The 18,680-nt window shown below is 39.7% G+C and overlaps 2 protein-coding genes across 15 annotated transcripts in view; one reads left to right on the forward strand and one right to left on the reverse strand.

Annotated features, from left to right (window-relative positions):
• REXO5 (RNA exonuclease 5) overlaps positions 1-17,211 on the reverse strand; it is a 39,270-nt gene extending 22,059 nt beyond the window's left edge. For 2 of the 5 annotated variants that reach the window (XM_058711210.1, XM_058711205.1), the window contains exons 1-7: positions 16,584-16,842; positions 13,567-13,679; positions 12,149-12,278; positions 10,752-10,848; positions 7,159-7,302; positions 2,429-2,517; positions 1,077-1,192 (exon numbers count right to left, since the gene is read on the reverse strand). In XM_058711210.1, coding sequence (XP_058567193.1) covers positions 1,077-1,192; positions 2,429-2,517; positions 7,159-7,302; positions 10,752-10,848; positions 12,149-12,278; positions 13,567-13,679; positions 16,584-16,718 — 824 coding nt within the window. In that variant the 5' untranslated portion in view covers positions 16,719-16,842. The other 3 variants (XM_058711207.1, XM_058711208.1, XM_058711209.1) reach the window with 3 other exon arrangements.
• Positions 17,158-18,680, forward strand: part of ERI2 (ERI1 exoribonuclease family member 2) — a 64,333-nt gene continuing 62,810 nt past the window's right edge. For 8 of the 10 annotated variants that reach the window (XR_009256741.1, XR_009256742.1, XM_058711216.1 and 5 more), the window contains exons 1-2: positions 17,158-17,255; positions 18,541-18,608. Coding sequence is in view for 6 of the 10 variants with exons in the window: in XM_058711216.1 (XP_058567199.1) it covers positions 17,233-17,255; positions 18,541-18,608 (91 nt within the window). In the remaining 4 variants the exon portion in view is untranslated. The remainder of the gene's footprint in view (positions 17,256-18,540; positions 18,609-18,680) is intronic. The other 2 variants (XM_058711213.1, XM_058711212.1) reach the window with 1 other exon arrangement.

The raw sequence follows: 18,680 nt of genomic DNA on the forward strand, positions 1-18,680 counted from the left end.
ATGGACAGGTCAGGATATTAATAAGGTTTCCTCCTTGAAAAGTCATTTCAAAAAGCGTATTTTTAAAAATTAATATGTGCTAACTGTAAAAAGGCTGAAAATACAAATAAACAAAGAGGAAACTTAAAATGACCAATAATCTTACCACCCAGAGATCACTTTTTACATTTTAGTAAATATCCTTTCATACTTTTGATACATATATTCATGTATATATTTCATTTATAAAAATTCAATCATAATGCATATTACTTTATAACATGATTTTATCATTTACTATATATCATTAACAAGTTTTCACATCAATTAACCTATTTTAACACATCCTTTTAAATGGTCACAGAGTATTCCATTATATGGATTTCACATATTTTAATCAATCCTCTACTATCATATGTTCCCATATATTTGAAATACTGTGATAAACAAACTTATACATACATCTTTGCCACAAATGACTGATGATACTAATTATCATGCCTCCTAATAGGACAATCTTTATCACTATCATGGCCTCTCTGTGCCTAAGTAAGCATCAATTTATAGATGCAACTTCAATGGGCAAAAAAGAGTAATGCTTTACTAGCTTTTTTTGCCTAATCATGATAAAATGTATACTCTAAAATTGCATGATAATCCTTAAAAAGGCAGACAAAAATTTTTGAGCTTCAAATTTCTTAGTTTTGTATTGGTTTTCAAGGTCAAGGCAGCTTAAGCTCTAAAATCCTTTGATAAATAATGATTTGCAGGTTTTTCACATGAGGTCTTATTAGACAGCAAAGTTCCAGCTGTTTGGCAGTTGCTAGATCATGATTACAACCGGAGACTCTAGACAAGGAAAATATTGTGCTTCCTTAAGGTCACAGGAAGATTAGAGAGCGAGAAGGGTTAAGAGCTATATACAGATATTGTGCAATTTCAGTATTAAAATTTATACCTGTGGTACCCCAGCTTTGTCTTTCATAATATAGATGTAGATAATACCTAACTAAACAGAAACTACAAACTATTCGTGTTTTCACATTCCACTCTAGTCTGCCAGTTCAAGGGAGAGCAGAAGGCAAGGTGAAAAATACCTGGTAAGGTAGTCCAGAACCTTGTTGTCAGGTTTAACAAGTTCATCCATAACACAGCAGCCTCCTTCAGCAACCAGTGAGATGCGTGTTAGCTCCCTCCCCTTGGATGTGAGGCACTGAAAGACCAGGCCAGAGTCAGACTGCTGAACAGTGGAAGCTCTTGCTTCCTCTCATTATTCAGACTACATCAACTGCTGTCGACTATAACCTACTGGGGACCCAATGACAATGGCACAGCCTTTTGCTAACTAGAGAATCCAGAATGAATGAAATTAAAGCTGGGCAGACTGCTGAACCTTTCATCTAAGGTAACTGATTCAGTTTAATTGCTCTGAAAAGGATGTGTTCAAGGAAGATGGATGGAAATAATACATCAGCCATCATTTTACCATTTATTGAGTGTTTTACATTCCAGTATTAGCTGAGTACCACTAGTAATTTAAAAAAAAATTTCTTAACGTTTATGTATTTTTGAGAGAGACACAGAGCGCAACCGGGGGAGGGGCAGACAGAGAGGGAGACATAGAATCCGAAGCAGGCTCCAGGCTCTGAGCTGTCAGCACAAAGCCTGATGTGGGGCTCGAACCTACAAACCACGAGATCATGACTGAGCTGAAGACAGACACTCAACTGACTGAGCCACCCAGGGGCCCCTGGATAGCACTAGTAATTTTAATTAGCATGCTCTATTATCATCTCATGCAATACTAAGCATTCTATACATACCACCTCATAATAACCCAATGAGGTACCTCTGTTATTATCCCCACTTCAAAGAGAAGCTGAGACTGAGAGAGGTTAGGGATTTGTCCAAGCTGACAAAGCCATTAACAGGCAAGGCCAGCATATACACACCCTGATATGAGACTCTAAAATTTTAGCTCTTGGCCACTTTGTTCAGAAATGAGAGACTGTTACCTGAGTACTAAGTGAGAGAGGATGCCCTGTCTTTGAAAGGAGACTTACTAATTAGACAAAGTGAAACACAAAGGGAGCTTGAGACAAATCCTACTTCTGATCTTAAATGTGTAACACTAAGCCAAACCAGTGGTAGCTGAGGCAGTCCTTAGGGGAACAAAATACTTGTTCAAAAGACAGAAGGAGTAAACTTCTAGTAATGTATAGAGATCTGGTTAAACATAACAACTAGTTAGAAAACTTAAGTGATATTTATTCTTCATCCTGGAGCATATATGTAAGTTTTCTAAAATGTGAGTAAAAGTGTCTACTTTCAGTTATTTAAACTGAATACTGGAATGAAATGGACTGATTCACTGGTACATTAGACTCAAGAAATCATCTTCTACTCTAGTTTGTAACACTCCAGTTGAAACATCAAAAGTAGTACTTACCATTTCACAGTTAAGTCCAAAGAGAGGACTGTTGTCTGTTATAGAACCATGACATTTGGTAGGTACAAAGTTTTCACAGTCCGGAAAACCTAGAAGGAAAAGAAATAAAATATTTGCCTTTAAAACTAGAGATGGTAAACATCACTCAGATTCATTCACCCAGGGAAAACTGAAATACTGTATTTGCTGGGCACCTTCTCTATGTTAGACACTCGAAATATAAAAAGAGACAACGTGTGTCCTCTAGTCTTTCTCCATCCACTAATTTTTTTATATTCTGGGGAAATACAGGCTGCTGTTATAGGGGATACTAGGGCCTGGACTTCTTGGCAATTATCAAATAACAATTTTTCCTTCTTTAATTTTTTTTTTTTCAACGTTTTTTATTTATTTTTGGGACAGAGAGAGACAGAGCATGAACGGGGGAGGGGCAGAGAGAGAGGGAGACACAGAATCGGAAACAGGCTCCAGGCTCCGAGCCATCAGCCCAGAGCCTGACGCGGGGCTCGAACTCACGGACCGCGAGATCGTGACCTGGCTGAAGTCGGACGCTTAACCGACTGTGCCACCCAGGCGCCCCGACAATTTTTCCTTCTTATGAGAACAGAGATTTTAACTAAAATTTGGCTAAATCCAAAGTCAATGGACATTTTCATGTTAGGCATTGAGGGAGGATAAACAAAGTATGCAATAATTGCATGTGGCATCCTTCTTTCCTAAATAAAGAAAAAGTAACAATAAGATTCCACCATACTAGAGATCTAAAAGGATTTTACTGTAGGCAGAGTGACATTCATCATGTGCACCCATGCACCGAACTCTACCCTTGAGACTTCTCTGAGATGCCTGCATTTTTCTGGAATCATAGAGTGAAAATTCTCTACAGAGGCCCAGAGCTATAGGCTTAAGGCACCCACTCCATCGTGTACCCTAACCAGGTATCAATAACCAGGCATGTTCAGCTAAGAGGCCCCAAAGTGTTTGAACCAACAAAGATTCCTACCTTCAGACAGAGGCTAAAAAAATAAAAATACCTAGATCTTGTATGACAAGAAACAGAGGAATCTGAGAGACTCTGACTAGTTCCTGTATCATGGTACCTTAAAATTTCCAACTAGTTACAATTAAAATAATTAAATATGATCTAGACCAGAAAAGAGAAGCATCCCCAAATTTGGGAGACTTTATACTTGCTGCCCAGATATTATCTATTTTATTAGTAGCAATAATAACAAAAAATAACTTCTTAAAAGCATCATGTGCCGGGCACCATGCTAAGCACTTTTCTGTACATTAACTCATTTAATCCCCATGGCAATCCATGATATATGAACTATTAACTCCATTTTATAGATAGCATATGAAAAGCTGTTCAATATCATCAGCCATCAGAGAAATATAAATCAAAATCACGAGATACTGCTTTACACCACTATAATGGATATAATAAAAAAGACAGAATAACAACTTTTGGTATGGATGTGCAGGAACTAAAACCTTTATTTTTTATTAAATGTTTTTTAATGTTTGTTTATTTTTCAGAGAGAGACAGAGTGCAACTGGGGGAGGGGCACAGAGAGAGGAAGGCACAGAATCTGAAGCTGGCTCCAAGCTCTGAGCTGTTAGCACAGAGCTCGACATGGGGCTCAAACTCCAGGGCCGCGAGATCATGACTTAAGCCGTAGTTGGACGCTTAATTTACTGAGCCATCCAGGCACCCTGAAACTGGAACCTTTATACATTGCTGAAGGGAACGTAAAATAGTGCAGCTGCTTTGGAAAACAACCTCAGAGTTCTTCAAAAGGTTAAACAGAGTTACCATATGACCCAGAAATTCTACTCCTAGGTATATACTCTCCTAAAATGAAAACATTATGTCCACACAAAAACTTGTACTGAATGTTCATAGCAGCATTATTCCTAAGAGCCAAAAAGTGGAAAGAACCCAAATGTCCATCAACTAATGAATGGATAACATGTTGTATATCCATATATAGAATATCATTTGAATGAAAATAAATGAAGGTGGCAGATGGCAGCTACACTTAATGAGAACAGCATAATTACAGAGCTGCCTAATCACTATGTTCTACACCTCAAACTAATGTAACATTGTGTGTCAACTATACTTCAACAAAAAAAATAAAATTATTGCTGGTTAAATCTTTTAATTTTTTGTTTTGAGAGACAGAGAGAGAGCATGCGCACATGCACACAAGTGGGTAGCAGCAGAGGGAGAGAAAGAGAATCTCAAGCAGGCTCCACACCCAGCACAGAGCCCGACTCAGGGCTTGATTTCATGACTGTGAGATCCTGACCTGAGCCAAAATCAAGAGTCAGACGCTTAACCAACTGAGCCACCCAAGCACCCTTGCTTCTTAAATCTTAAAAAAATGAAAGTATAAGTGTTATAATAAGTAGGATAAACTACAAGATATGGATGGTACCATGCATATTATTTGAAAACTAAATAATATATATGAACATGTATGTGTGTATGTGTATATATTTTACATATATATACGTGTGTATAAATATACACACACATATATGTACATATACACATATATACATATACAATTTTAATATTTATGTAATCTCTACACTCAATGGGTTGAAATCACAACCTTGTGATCAAGAGTCTCATGCTCGGGGCACCTGGGTAGCTCAGTCAGTTAAGCGTTCAACTCTTGATTTCGGCTCAGGTCATGATCTCACAGTTCATGGGATTGAGCCCTGCATCAGGCTCTATGCTGACAGTGTGGAGCCTGCTTGGGAGTCTCTCTCTTCCTCCCTCCCTCTCTGCCCCTTCCCTGCTTGCACATGCATGCACCTGCTCTATCTCAATATAAATAAATATATGTTAAAAAAAAAAAAAAAAGAAAAAAAGAGTCACATGCTCTTCCACCTGAGCCAGCCAGGCACCCCCCAAAACTAAATTATATTTAATCTTACTAAAATTAAATTTAAAAATAAAAAGAAATTAAAAAAAAGAAGAGGAAATGGAAGTACTGATACAAGCTACCATGTGGGTGAACCTGAAAACTAAGTGAAAGAAGCCAGTTACAAAAGACCACATATTGTTCAATTTCATTTATAGGAGATATCCACAATCAATAAATGTATAGACAGAAAGTAGTGAAGGCCTAGGAGCTAAGGTAGTGTTGTGTGAAAAATAATAGTGCAGGGTTTCTTTTGGGGTGATGAAAGTATCCTAAAATTGATTGTGGTGATGGTTGTAAAACTCTGCAAATATACTAAACTATTGAATGGTATGTTACATGGGTGAACTGTATGGTAGTTTAACTCTATATCTAAATAGAGCTGTTTTTGTTTTTTTTTTTAATTTTTTTTTTTAACATTTATTCATTTTTGAAAGGCAGAGAGAGACAGAGCACAAATGGGGGAGGGGCAGAGAGAGAGGGAGACACAGAAACAGAAGCTGGCTCCAGGCTCCGAGCTATCAGCACAGAGCCTGACACGGGGCTTGAACTCACGAACCGTGAGATCATGACCTGAGCCGAAGTTGGACACTTAACCGACTGAGCCACACAGACGCCCCGAGCTGTTTTTGTTTTTAAAGGAAACTTAACATCACTGCTATGATTAAGAGGTAACAAAATAAAATTATAGCATTTTTCATAAACTCCTGTTACATAACTGACCAAGGCTCTGAGCCCAGACCTTCACTGACGAAAATGAAAATGGAGTATGGTGGAGTGGGAGGAGAATTAGAAGTATCAAAGAAGTGTTAAAAACATATTGACTTATTTTTAATATACTAAGAAGGAATGAAAGAAAAATGAAAAAGGAGTAACTTTCTCACAGAATATTTCAATGATATTTAAAGTCATGTTTATGTACTGCACATCCTATACTCTAGGAAACACTGTACTTAAAGTGTTTCCTTATTAATAGAAGATGGACTAAGTCATTTGGAAAGCAGCCAAAAAACCGGAACTTTCAACAGTAGTATTTAAAAAAAAATTTTTTCTAACGTTTATTTATTTATTTATTTATTTATTTTTAATCAGAGTCACTGAATTTTATTTATTTATTTATTTTTTATTTTATTTTATTTTTTAATATATAAAATTTACTGTCAAATTGGTTTCCATACAACACCCAGTGCTCGTCCCAAAAGGTGCCCTCCTCAATACCCATCACCCACCCTCCCCTCCCTCCCCCCCCCCCCCCCATCAACCCTCAGTTTGTTCTCAGTTTTTAACAGTCTCTTATGCTTTGGCTCTCTCCCACTCTAACCTCTTTTTTTTTTTTTTTTCCTTCCCCTCCCCCATGGGTTTCTGTTACGTTTCTCAGGATCCACGTAAGAGTGAAACCATATGGTATCTGTCTTTCTCTGTATGGCTTATTTCACTTAGCATCACACTCTCCAGTTCCATCCACGTTGCTACAAAAGGCCATATTTCATTTTTTCTCATTGCCACGTAGTATTCCAACGTTTATTTATTTTTGAGACAGAGACAGAGCATGAACGGGGAAGGGTCAGAGAGAGGGAGACACAGAATGTGAAACAGGCTCCAGGCTCTGAGCTGTCAGCACAGAGCCCAACGCGGGGCTTGAACTCACTGACCGTGAGATCATGACCTGAGCCAAAGTCGGCCGCTTAACCGACTGAGCCACCCAGGCACCCCTCAACAGTAGAATTTTTAAATAAACTACTAAATATTTTTACATTGTTACCAACATCAGATTAAGTCTAAACCAACCTTGTAATGGAAAATGAAATGTTTTCATTTCCTCCTTTGTGAGAAGGCATCTGGTTAAGCCCACTTTCTTAGAGCCATATTTTTGAATAATAGGGTCATTCTGCAGGCTGATGCTGACTTTTGAACTGGAAGAAGGTAAAGACCCTGAAAAAAAATAAAAGGACAAATACACATTGTCAGAATATGTGTTTAAGAGACCTCAGAGGACATATTTCTTAACCTTGTGTAGGGTAAGCATAGTGAAGATCAAAAGATGTATTAAGACCCAGCTTCAACTCAAAGGAGCTTGTACTGATATAGTTATAGGAAAACAAAGAGAATGTAAGTCTGAAATGAATTATAATAATAAAAGCTATAAAAATGAAAGGAAGAATACATGGTTGGGGTGGTCAGAGATGGTTCAACAGAGGAAAAGATTAGCTGAGTCTTGAAGAAAAGGCAGAATTCAGATAGTTGGTGTATTACACCTGTCCATCACAGTGCTTGCCACTCCTAACAGCGCATTCTACCTAAATCTACTCCACTCCTAGCCACTTACTCAAGCATCAGCCTGTTCTTTAAGCAAGAGTAGTCACTGACTGGACTGAGAGTGGGAACCTGGCTTTAGAGTGACATATCTACAAGCAGACCAGCAACTTGATATTCCTTGTCAAGACATGTTCAAAAGGGATAATGGTAACTGGCTAAGCTGATCAGATTGCTTGCTTCCAGAATCAAACCAGGAAATACAGAGAATTGACCAGTTATGAGAAAAGAGAAAGCAGAGAAGATAGATGCCTTGAAAGGGCACCTGGTTTCCTGGTGGCTTTCTAGTTTAAATGCATCCTTTAAATAGGACAGTAGTGTAGGAAACAGTTGAGAGGAATATAAAAATGAATTGTAGAGCAGTGCAAATGCCTGGCACAAGAGATTGGGCTTTAGTCCATAATTCAGTACATAATGGAGAGTAACAGCAAATTCCTAAGATGGGAAATGGCACAACCATAACTTTAAGAAAGATCAACCTCAAAGATATGGGGAAAATGGAGAAGAGAGAGAAATGAGAAATGAGTCATGCAGACTGAGTATAAGGAGCCAAAAGAAAAGTAATTCTAAAATTCAGGGCTGTTACCTTAGAAAAAAACGGTACCAACAGAAAAGGCTATTTGAAGATGGGAACCTGTAATTTAAGGATGAGAAAAATGTTTTTACCTATTTCATGATTGAGGGAACTGGGAAATATCCAAGTAGCAACATCCAGCAGGTGGTTGAAAATGCAAGCCTAGAATCTCGGACATCAGACCCAGAGATAAAGATACAGGAGTTATCAAAAGAAGAGTAATAGGTCAATTGGGAAGATAAATATTTTTAAGGAAAGACTGAATTGAAGGACGATCACAGTGCTACAGGCTATGCTTTGGGACTTTGATATTTAGGATGGGAAGCAAATGAAATCCTTTAAAGAACAAAGAACTAACCATACCTCTCTAACTTCTTACAGCCTACAGAATAAAATCCAAAGTCCTTAGCATAACACTTACAACCTGCAGGACAAAGCTTTAACCTACCTCTCTGTCTTGTCTCTCACCACTACTTCCTCTTATTCCAACTCATCATCCTCCAGTTATCCCCAACAATTATATTCTTCAGCCACATCAAATCTCTTTTGCCTGATTATTTCTTTTGCAATACTAAGTCTTTACATGACCTTTGAATCTAATAATGACTACTCCATGATTACTTAAAAAAATTTTTTTAAGATTTCTCATATTTTAAAAAAAAATTATCTATTTTGAGGGGGGGAGAGGGAGGGAGGGAGGGAGAGAGAGAGAGAAAGAGAGAGAGAGAGAGAGAGGGCACACGCTCTGAGAGAAAGTGCGAGCATGAGCAGGGGAGGGGCAAAGAGCAAGGGAGAGAATCCCAAACAGGCTCCATACTATTGGCACAGAGCCCAAGAAGGGGCTCAATCTCACAAAACTATGAAATCATGACCTGAGCCGAAACCAAAAGTTGGATGCTTAACTCAATGAGCCACCCAGAAGCCCCACTCAAAGAGGTTTAAAACACAGTGGAGATCAAATCAAACACAGCTGCAGGTCAGATACAGGCATTTATTGGAAGGAGAGGGGAACAATGGAAAGGAAGGAAGCAGAGGTCTTTGAGACAGAGGATAATAGGAAACACAGTCCTAGAGGAGATAGAAAGGAGCCACTGGCAACTCCTCACCACCTTTTCATGTCAGCTCAGTATAACTATTCAATTATTATTGCTGAACACACACACAAAAGTATCACTGATTAATACTTACCTAGGTCCAATGAATTCTAGCAAGTTCTGTTCTATTCCATCATCTACCTCCTTCCCCTCACAAAAACAGAAGGTTAACTACAACTTACTCATGGACACAACCCATATGTTTGAAAACTACTGCCATCATGGATATTTCTCTTTCAATTAGCTAGCATCTAAACCTCCTGCCTATTCCCCACTCTGAGTTTTTTTTTTTTTTTTTTTTTTTTATTTTATTAAAAAAAATTTTTTTTTCAACGTTTATTTATTTTTGGGACAGAGAGAGACAGAGCATGAACGGGGGAGGGACAGAGAGAGAGGAAGACACAGAATCGGAAACAGGTTCCAGGCTCCGAGCCATCAGCTCAGAGCCTGACGCGGGGCTCGAACTCACGGACCGTGAGATCGTGACCTGGCTGAAGTCGGACGCTTAACCGACTGCGCCACCCAGGCGCCCCTATTTTTTATTTTTTTACATCTATTTATTTTTGATAGACAGGGACAGAGCACAAGTGGGGGAGGGGCAGAGAGAGAAGGAGACACAGAATCCGAAGGAGGCTCCAGGCTCCGAGCTGTCAGCATAGAGCCCGATGTGGGGCTCGAACTCACAAACCGCGAGATCATGACCTGAGCCGAAGTCAGACGCTTAACCGACTGAGCCACCCAGGCGCCCCCCACTCTGAATAGTATTAATGGGTGTTCCTTACATTAGTCAAAGGCAAGATCTTCATTCCCATCTGTATACTCATGGCTACAAAGACCCACTGATAGTTTAAAAATTATTCACAGTAATCTGTAAGAGTCAAATGTTATTGATATCCAGGGACAGCCTTCACTTATCTCACCTAACCAAATGGTTTCTGAGGCATGAATGCTACCTATGGTTCCTGCTGTCTAATCTCCCTAAGTACTGATCCATGTTGTCCTTAAAAAAATTGTTTTTCTGTTTAGTTAGAATTGATCTTTGTTTTTTGCAAGAATAAACTTGATTGACAAACCTACTTATAAGCATAGCCGTAATATCTTTTATTTTTTTTAATACATTTAAATTTTTTTACAGTTTGAGAGAGAGAGAGAGAGAGAGAGAGAGAGAGACAGTATGAGCTGGGGAGGGGAAAAGAAAGGAGGAGAGAGACAGAGAGACTCCCAAACAGACTCCGCACCACCACTGCAGAGCCAAACAGGGGGCTCAAACTGGCAAACCGTAGTATCAGGTCACTGAGCCAAAACCAACAGTCAGATGCTTAACCGACTTAGCCACCAAGGTGCCTCTCCATAATATCTTTTAGAATGAGCAAATCATCAAACCAGAGTCACAGCCATACCTTCCACCATCTTGGATAGATCCCCAGTTGTTTGTTTCTTTTGCAGTCCAATGATATCAGCTAGAAAATTAGATGATGGAGGAGGCAAGCGGAATTTCTGAAAATACATTAACAAGTTTTTATAAAAATGCTTGAAAGCAGTTAAGATAATGTCAAAGACTTGCGCTTTACTTAATTCTATGTCTAGCAATGTATTTATTTATTTAGGCATGCACTTTTTAAAAAATTTTTTTAATGTTTATTTCAAGACAGTGTGTACTTGCACAAGCAGAGGAGGGGAAGGGGCAGAGACAGAGGGAGAGAGAGGATCCCAAGCAGGTTCCACGCTGTCAGCACAGAGCCCGAAGCAGGGCTCCATCCCACAGATGGTGAGATCATGACCTGAGCTGAAACCAAGAGTCGGGACACTCAAACAACTGAGCCACCCAGGCGCCCCCACTCAGTGCTATGAAAGGTCTAGACCTTAACTATTTGTATTGCAAAATGAGAAGTTTCCTTAATGTGTAAAAGTGACTAGGTAATTAAAAAAAAAAGTGACAAAGGAAGTAAGACCACATTCATCCCATTCCACAAATTTTCTTTGCTTCTCTGATTACAGAGGAAAGTCCCCTATATTTTTCAAAGCACTTCTATCTATTATGTTAATGGACAGCTTGCCAGGTAGGAAAGATGACACAGCCAGGCTTAGAGTTTGAGGGCTCCAACCTTAGGCTCACTTGGGCTGAAATTCCAGCTCCGTCACTTACTAGTTATAACCTGAGCAAGTCACTCACAGTGTCCTTATTTATAGAAGACACCTGTACCTCTCACAGAACTACTGTGAGAATTAAAGATAATGCATGCAGAATGACTGATGTAGGTCCTAACACATATGTAGTGTTTAATAAATGAAAATAAAAAAGAAAATAGAGGCTCAAGGATTTAAATTAGTACTCACCAAGTCCAATCCCTCAGGGTAAATGGATGAAACAGTTCAATAAAGAATAGAGGTGGCTATGGGAAAATGGAGAGCACATGCCTCTTCTAGAGGTAACAGCTGCTATTCAGCTGCACATACTATTCTAAGGATGTCCAATCTTGTGATATTGTCAAGAGGCCAAAAAACATAAGACTTTACATAAACTGTATAATTTTTGAAAATATCGTAACCCAAATAAAATAGGATAATATCAACCTGGGACTACATATAGATTGTAATCTGGTAATAAATGTCTTGCCTAGATCATCAAAGAAAATTGGAGACAAACCTAATCTCAACATGAGATCTCTTTTTTGCTTTCTACAACCTCTACTGTTTCTTTTATCAGGTTGCCAAAGAGCATAGTTTGAGAGACGTGCACTAATCTCTGGATAAGAGGACTCAATTCAGGCCTTAATACAAAGTTTTCTTAACTTACATGTGTGAATGCCTTTCGGAGAAATCCAAACTCCATATAGAACCTATAAAAGTGGAGCTGGCTCATTCCCTGCAGTACAAAAACCACCACGTTGTTCAGCTGGTTTTGGTGAAAAAGCTGGCACCAACTGCTGAAAAATCAAACCAAAACAGCTAAAAGTGATACCATCAAGTCAGTTCAGACATACAAAAGGAAAGTGTGGAAAAAAAGCAGCAAGCAACAGTTAATGGAGCTTATCATCACTTACTGACTGCCTGGTAAAGAACAGCTTTTAATGCACAGAATTCAAATAAAGATCTCATGAGATAATTATTTATTGCATTCAAATCCAAAATCCTATTAAGATTTGCTTTAAATTGGAAATAAGGTAATTTTACAAAGGCATATCCTCAAGATCCCAAGTTGCTCTGCAGTCCTTCCTAAGCAAGTAATCACATGACTGACCTCAAGAAAGCCAGTTTTAGATAAATTGACAGACTAACGGCAATATGCGTTAATGTAGAAGATGGCTTTTGAGGTATCTAGCCAATCTCTCTCAGATAGATTTCTGAAAAACTTTGAAAAGTTTTGAAACAATTTGTATTGGTATATATAAAAAGCAATTTTCATTAGATATTTAACAATGGCAGTGAAGATATCAGAAAAAAATCTCTTTCACCCTTCACATAAAGGGAACAAAAAAGATTGGGATTCTTAACATTTAATCATATTATTTCAATTGGGTCTCCACTGGGGGTTATAAACCAAAATACCTATAGTGGTGCTGGGGAAGGTCATTGAAAAGACATGACTGCAGCTGACCTGGGAGCTGCTCCAAGGACACAGCCTTGAGATAGTGATGTGGTGTTGAAAACACCAGCATGGTGTATGTGACTGAATCCAGTTAAGGCCTGTATGTACACTTATAGGATTTGGCAGGTAGGTGTAGGGATCTATTTGTTTTGCTCCTACCCAAGACCAGCTTTGTATATGCAAGTTCCCTTTGCTTATTATTAAAACTGCCACTTACCAACCTGAAATGGCCTGCCTCATTCTTTAGTCTCTCCCTGCCCTCCAAGTAACGGGAACTGGTTTCAGTTTTCACCCAGAAAGTTCCAAAGAAGGTTGCAAACCAATAAGCAGCCAGACAGATAATGCAAAAAAGAGAAGCAGGTCAGGTAGGACACTAAAGAGTACATGCCCCTATTCAGATTTGACAAATTGTTGCCATTTGGGAATACAGGGACAGCTGCCAGATCTTAAGAGTTTTTTGAATAAAGTATCTGGATTTTAATAAAGGAATTCCCAAATTAAATATTGGCAACTAGTATAAGAAAAATTTAGGATATTCTGTATGGCAAATAAACAATGTAAATTAAGAGTATATGGCCCTGTAGACACTAGTTTGAAACCTCGGGTCATTTAAGTTCATCTCATACCTGGGTTTAGAAACATTGGAGTTGCCCAGAACTGCATACTTCAGCAATTCACATAACTGTTCATGTGTTACTTCACAGTTTTCAGCAAATAAAATGGTAGATAAGTGGGCTTTCTGAAAAGATAAATCAGGGCATAACAAATGACTATTGGGAATAACAATAAAGCAAAGCAAATTATTAAAACATTCTAGTTTCTGATTACTTTAGCATATATGCAAATGAGGGGTCTAATTGAAAATGAAGGTCTAAAACAACAGCCTATGATAGGACATTATTAATACAGTGTTTAAGAAACATTGATACAGAACCTTAATTATAGATACTTGGTTACATACTAGAGATAGTAGGATGAATAAAACAAGATTCATGCTCTCATGTTCATTTTACTGAAGTAAAAGAAATGCAAAAATAGGTGATTCCAATGCAATGTGGGTAAGTGCTATTATAAAGTATAGGAGTAAAAAAGGCTAACTGCCTTGGGGGTTAGAGAGTTTGGGGGATAGCTTCATGGAGATGAGAATACTGGGGCTGAGTCTTGGAAATACTTTGTCAGCCAGATAGGAGGGAACATTGTGTCTAAACATGTAGTTTTATTTGGCTGGAGCCAAGATGGCATGATGCAGAGCAGAGGAGATTTGAGAGTATACAGAAGAGGGAGCCAGATCATAGAAGTTCAATGTGGTCTACGGTAAAGAGTCTGACATTATTCTGGGGAAACAAGGAGTTCACTGAAGCTTCTCCCTCCTGAAATAGCTATGCACTTATATTTGGTTATTAAAGCAATTCATGCTTGTGAAAAGAGTCAGATAACTGAGAAAGGTAAATAAAGACAATAGGTAAAAGAAAATAAAAGTCATCTGTACTTACAGAAGTCAGAGATAATTACCTACCACTCTTATTTTGGTTTGGGAGGCAGCAGAGTAGACTGGTTAGGAGCTTAAGTCCCAGACTCCTACTACTTGAGTTCAAATACCAAGCTCTACTATGTAGGACAAGTACCTTAACATAAGACTCAGTTTCTTCATCTACAGAGTAATTATAATTCCACCTCATGAGATTTTGGGAAGACCAACGAGGTAGTGCAAATGCAATATAGTAAGACTGACATTATCATAAGTACTTAATAAACACCAGACATTATTATTGCTATTGTTCCCATGAGTTTTTAAAGATAATGTTGAGCACCTATTAATTAGCCATTTAACAGTTCTGAGCACTTCACATCTATTAACTCATTTAATTCTTACAGGTCTTTTAAGTGGCTACTACTTTATCATCATTTTGCATAAAGAAATGAAGGAATGGGTAAGTGGTAGAACGAACACTGGAATACAGGCTCCAAAGCCCAAAATCTTCATCTCTATACTATACTGCCCCTAAAGGATTATACTATACATTCTGTTTGGTAACCAACTCCCCCCAGCCAAAAAAATAAATAAAATAAAAATTTGTATCTTTCCATAGCAGTTAAATATAACAAATACAAATTTTAATAGTCCATTCTCTAAATTTACCTCAACACCTAAAATTTATGTGAAAAAATTCATCATCGAGGACACTGTTTTTTGTAATAAATTATGAGCATCGTTTTAAACTTCCCTGTACACCTGGATAAATTCTCCAGATAAGTTCCTGATCAAAATAAAACCTACAGTTGATCCTTCACACCTTTACACACAGGTTTAAATTGTGTGGATCCACTTATATGTGGATCACTTTTGGTAAATACAGAATAGTGCTGTAAATGTATATATATCCGTGTTATTTTCTAATTTGGATGGTTGCATTGTGGCTACGTAGGACTGTTTATAGGAAATACATACTAAAATATGGGGGGTGGTGATCATAAGCATTGTTTGCAATTACTTTCAAATGCTGGCTGGGGATGTTTTTGGTACTGTTCTTGCAACTTTTAACTTTGAGAGTGTTTCAAAATAAAAAGTGATGAGATTGTCTATTTCCTTAAACTTCTCACCACATTAACCCTTAAAAAGTTGTTCTGCCAATCTGATAGGCAAAAAAAGAAAAAAACAAAGAATCTCTTTTTAATAGATGTTTTTAACAAATGTTTTCATAGCACTAATTCCCTTTTAACATACTACAGGTATCCCTAGCTTTCTGAAACCTTGTGTTCTGCCACTTCCCTCTTAAAAAAAAAGACCTGTATAATCACTGTACCTGTTTTCACTTTTACTTTCAGCATGTTTCACAAGCCAGTTACAGAAGCGGGCACCCCTCGCAATTAAATTGGCACAGCCAAGCTCCTTCTCCAAGGACTACACTGAACAAGAAGCCCCCATAGCTTTGATCTGTGTCTGTGAGCATCTACACTTTATCTCTATTTTGTGTATTAGTTAGCAAGATCTGTCCTGAGATATCTGAAAGCTTAACAGAAGTTATTTAGGGGGTATGAAAATGCTTAATTTTTTTTTATAAATAAATGCTTCTTCACTTTACACCATTTCAGCTTACATTTCACAGGAACGCTCTACTTTTGGATAGTGGAGGAAACCTGTATATAACTTCTATTTGTCTTTCCACTACAACTAAGGAGGAACCTTTATTCTCCAAGTATCTAGGGCAGTGCCCAGCATATGGCAGACAAGAGAAATCTGATGACTGAAGAGATGGGCCACATATATCTGGCTCTCAATAAATGGCAGGGATGATCATCAGCTTTGTTATGTCCCTACTGGTATGTAAATTGTACGAGCGCAGGAGTTTTGGTTTTCTGCACTGGGATACCCCCAAAACCTAGAACAATTTCTGGTACACAGAGCAAATTGTTGAGTGAAGTATTTGTTGAGTGAACATTCTTTTAGGGTCGCAGGCACCTTACTAGGTTTAAACCGCCAGTATCAGCCCTGAGGCAGGTGGTAATCCACTATCATTCCCATTTTACAGAAAGCCTAATGGGTGGGTGAGGGCGACCAGTGTCCAGGGAGGATTTGGGGCCCAGAAGGCGGCTGGGGAGGCTCCAGCCCCGGGACCGCCCACTCGGGCTCCCCGTTGCTCACCTTGGCCTCAGGCTGACTCTCCTCCAGTTCCCAACGGGCTCTCATCGCCTCAGCCGCCCCGACCAGCATGTTCGGGCCTCGCCTCCTCTTCCTGCCCTTGAGGTGCCTCCCGGCCCTCTCCCTCTGGGGTTCCATGAGTCTGTGGAGAAAGATGCACGAGAGCTGAAGAAACGCCGCCTCCTAACGGGGAAACAGCTGGGGCTTCGACAGCCTACCGCCTCCCTCAAATCCTCTCTTCACCTGCATGTACGGAGACCTCCCAGACCTCCCTTAAAAGCAAGGCTGCCAACGATCCTCCCCGTTCCACGGAGGAGAAAACAGCACCGAGACCAACGGTTTTACCGTCCGCTCCAGAGGCAAGATTCTAAACGGTTCCCCAACGGCGCAAACAGCGCCTCCGCCCGTTGGAAGAGAGGAAAGTTACTGCCAAGAGCCTTCCCTGCCAAACCACTCCCCGCGCCCCCCCGAACCCCGCAAATGCCGAAGAGAAGCCGGGAAGCGAAAACAGGTCGCAGCTACCTCCGCCTCAGTCGCAAATAGAACCGCAGCCCCGGCTGCCGCCTCAACCGCGCCAGGCTTTTGAACGGACCGGAAGGGGGAGTCTGACGACTTCCGGCAGTTGGGCTGTGAGGAGAAAGGAGAGCGGAGAATGGCTACCAAGAAGTTGGCGCGGTACGCGAGGGGTTTGGGGGGCTTGGGGTGGCTCCTGGTCCGGCGCTGGGGACCGCGGTAGGGCTAGGCAGTGGGCATCCGCGGTGTCAGGCTTCATGCTCTGTATCCCGGCGTCTCCGACCTGCCTGCCTTCTCTGGCCCGGACTGAAAGATCTCTGTCTGGACCTCGGTCTCGAGCCTCAGGCCGCCCTCTGCGCAAGGGTGGAAGGACCGGGTTCGCGACTGTGTGGCGTTGAGCCCGTGTCTGCCCATTCTAGACCTCGGGAAACGGGTTAAAGGTGACAGCGCCTGGTAGGCCGTTCCGAGGTCTCAGACAACCCCCACTGTATCTGTCAAGCGGTTCACCCCATCACTTCCTCGTGATACGTTTAATTCATAATGTGAATTAATTGTGGCCTTCTCCCTGATTCCCGGTCACGCTGTGCACATTTCCGATTTCTAGATGTACTGTAATAATGTATTAGAAGATAGCATGGGCTTCAGAGTTGGACGATCCTAGGTTCACACACCAAATCTGTGTTCTTTGGCAAATCACCGAGTGTTTTCTTATCCATAAAGTAGAGGTAGCAAAAGTGACTACCTCGTACCATTGTTGAGGATTGAGATCACCAGAGTTCAGTGCCTACTATCTAGTAAGCAATCAAATAAATATGAGCAATTATTCCCAGCTCCTTGCACTTCCATCACACCTCCTTTTTCTTCTTTTTTTCTTCCCCCATCACACCTCTTAAACTAAAAACTACAACAGGAAGTGTCTGCCTGGTTAAACTCTACCAGTTGTCATAGTGGTTTGTCTTAACATCTCAGTAAGCCCAGCCCTTTCTGTGGACTCCAGTATTACCTTACAGTCTTTTACCATGAATGTCCAGTTTCGTTACGCAGGTATATTTTGAGCTCCTAGAAGACTGGATCAGCCCAATCTCCTCAGAACTGTGCTTTGCGCATAGCAAGGGCATGAAAAATGCAAAGGCAAAAATAAGTTTGTCAATGCGTCTTCTGCAATCACTCAAGTTCCTCAGTATTTACTGTAAAATAAGGGGAGCAGAAAGAATTAGTCTAAGTTTGCAAATATGAACTTTGAGGCTCATGCTGGTAAAATGACTACTAAAATCAAAAGAGGGTGACAGTCAGTATAAGAACCAAGGTCTTTTGCTCTCAAAGTCTAGTTCAATTTCCTCTAACATTGATACATTAATAATGAGGGTTATATCATTAGTTTGTTAGCATATTCAGACAGGAGCGTGAATGAGTTTGTTGAACATACTGGGTTGTTTTACATTTTTAGGCAGCTTGGATTAATTAGAAGAAAGTCAGTTGCACCAACAAATGGAAATGTAGGAAGAAGCAAATCCAGTAAGTAATGTGCTTCATTTCTTTACATGTTGTATCCTTGCACTTTTAATGCCGGTAAAGCATAAGGATATC

This window comes from Neofelis nebulosa, chromosome 18 (assembly GCF_028018385.1).
Source record: "Neofelis nebulosa isolate mNeoNeb1 chromosome 18, mNeoNeb1.pri, whole genome shotgun sequence".
In the NCBI taxonomy this organism is placed as follows: domain Eukaryota; kingdom Metazoa; phylum Chordata; class Mammalia; order Carnivora; family Felidae; genus Neofelis; species Neofelis nebulosa.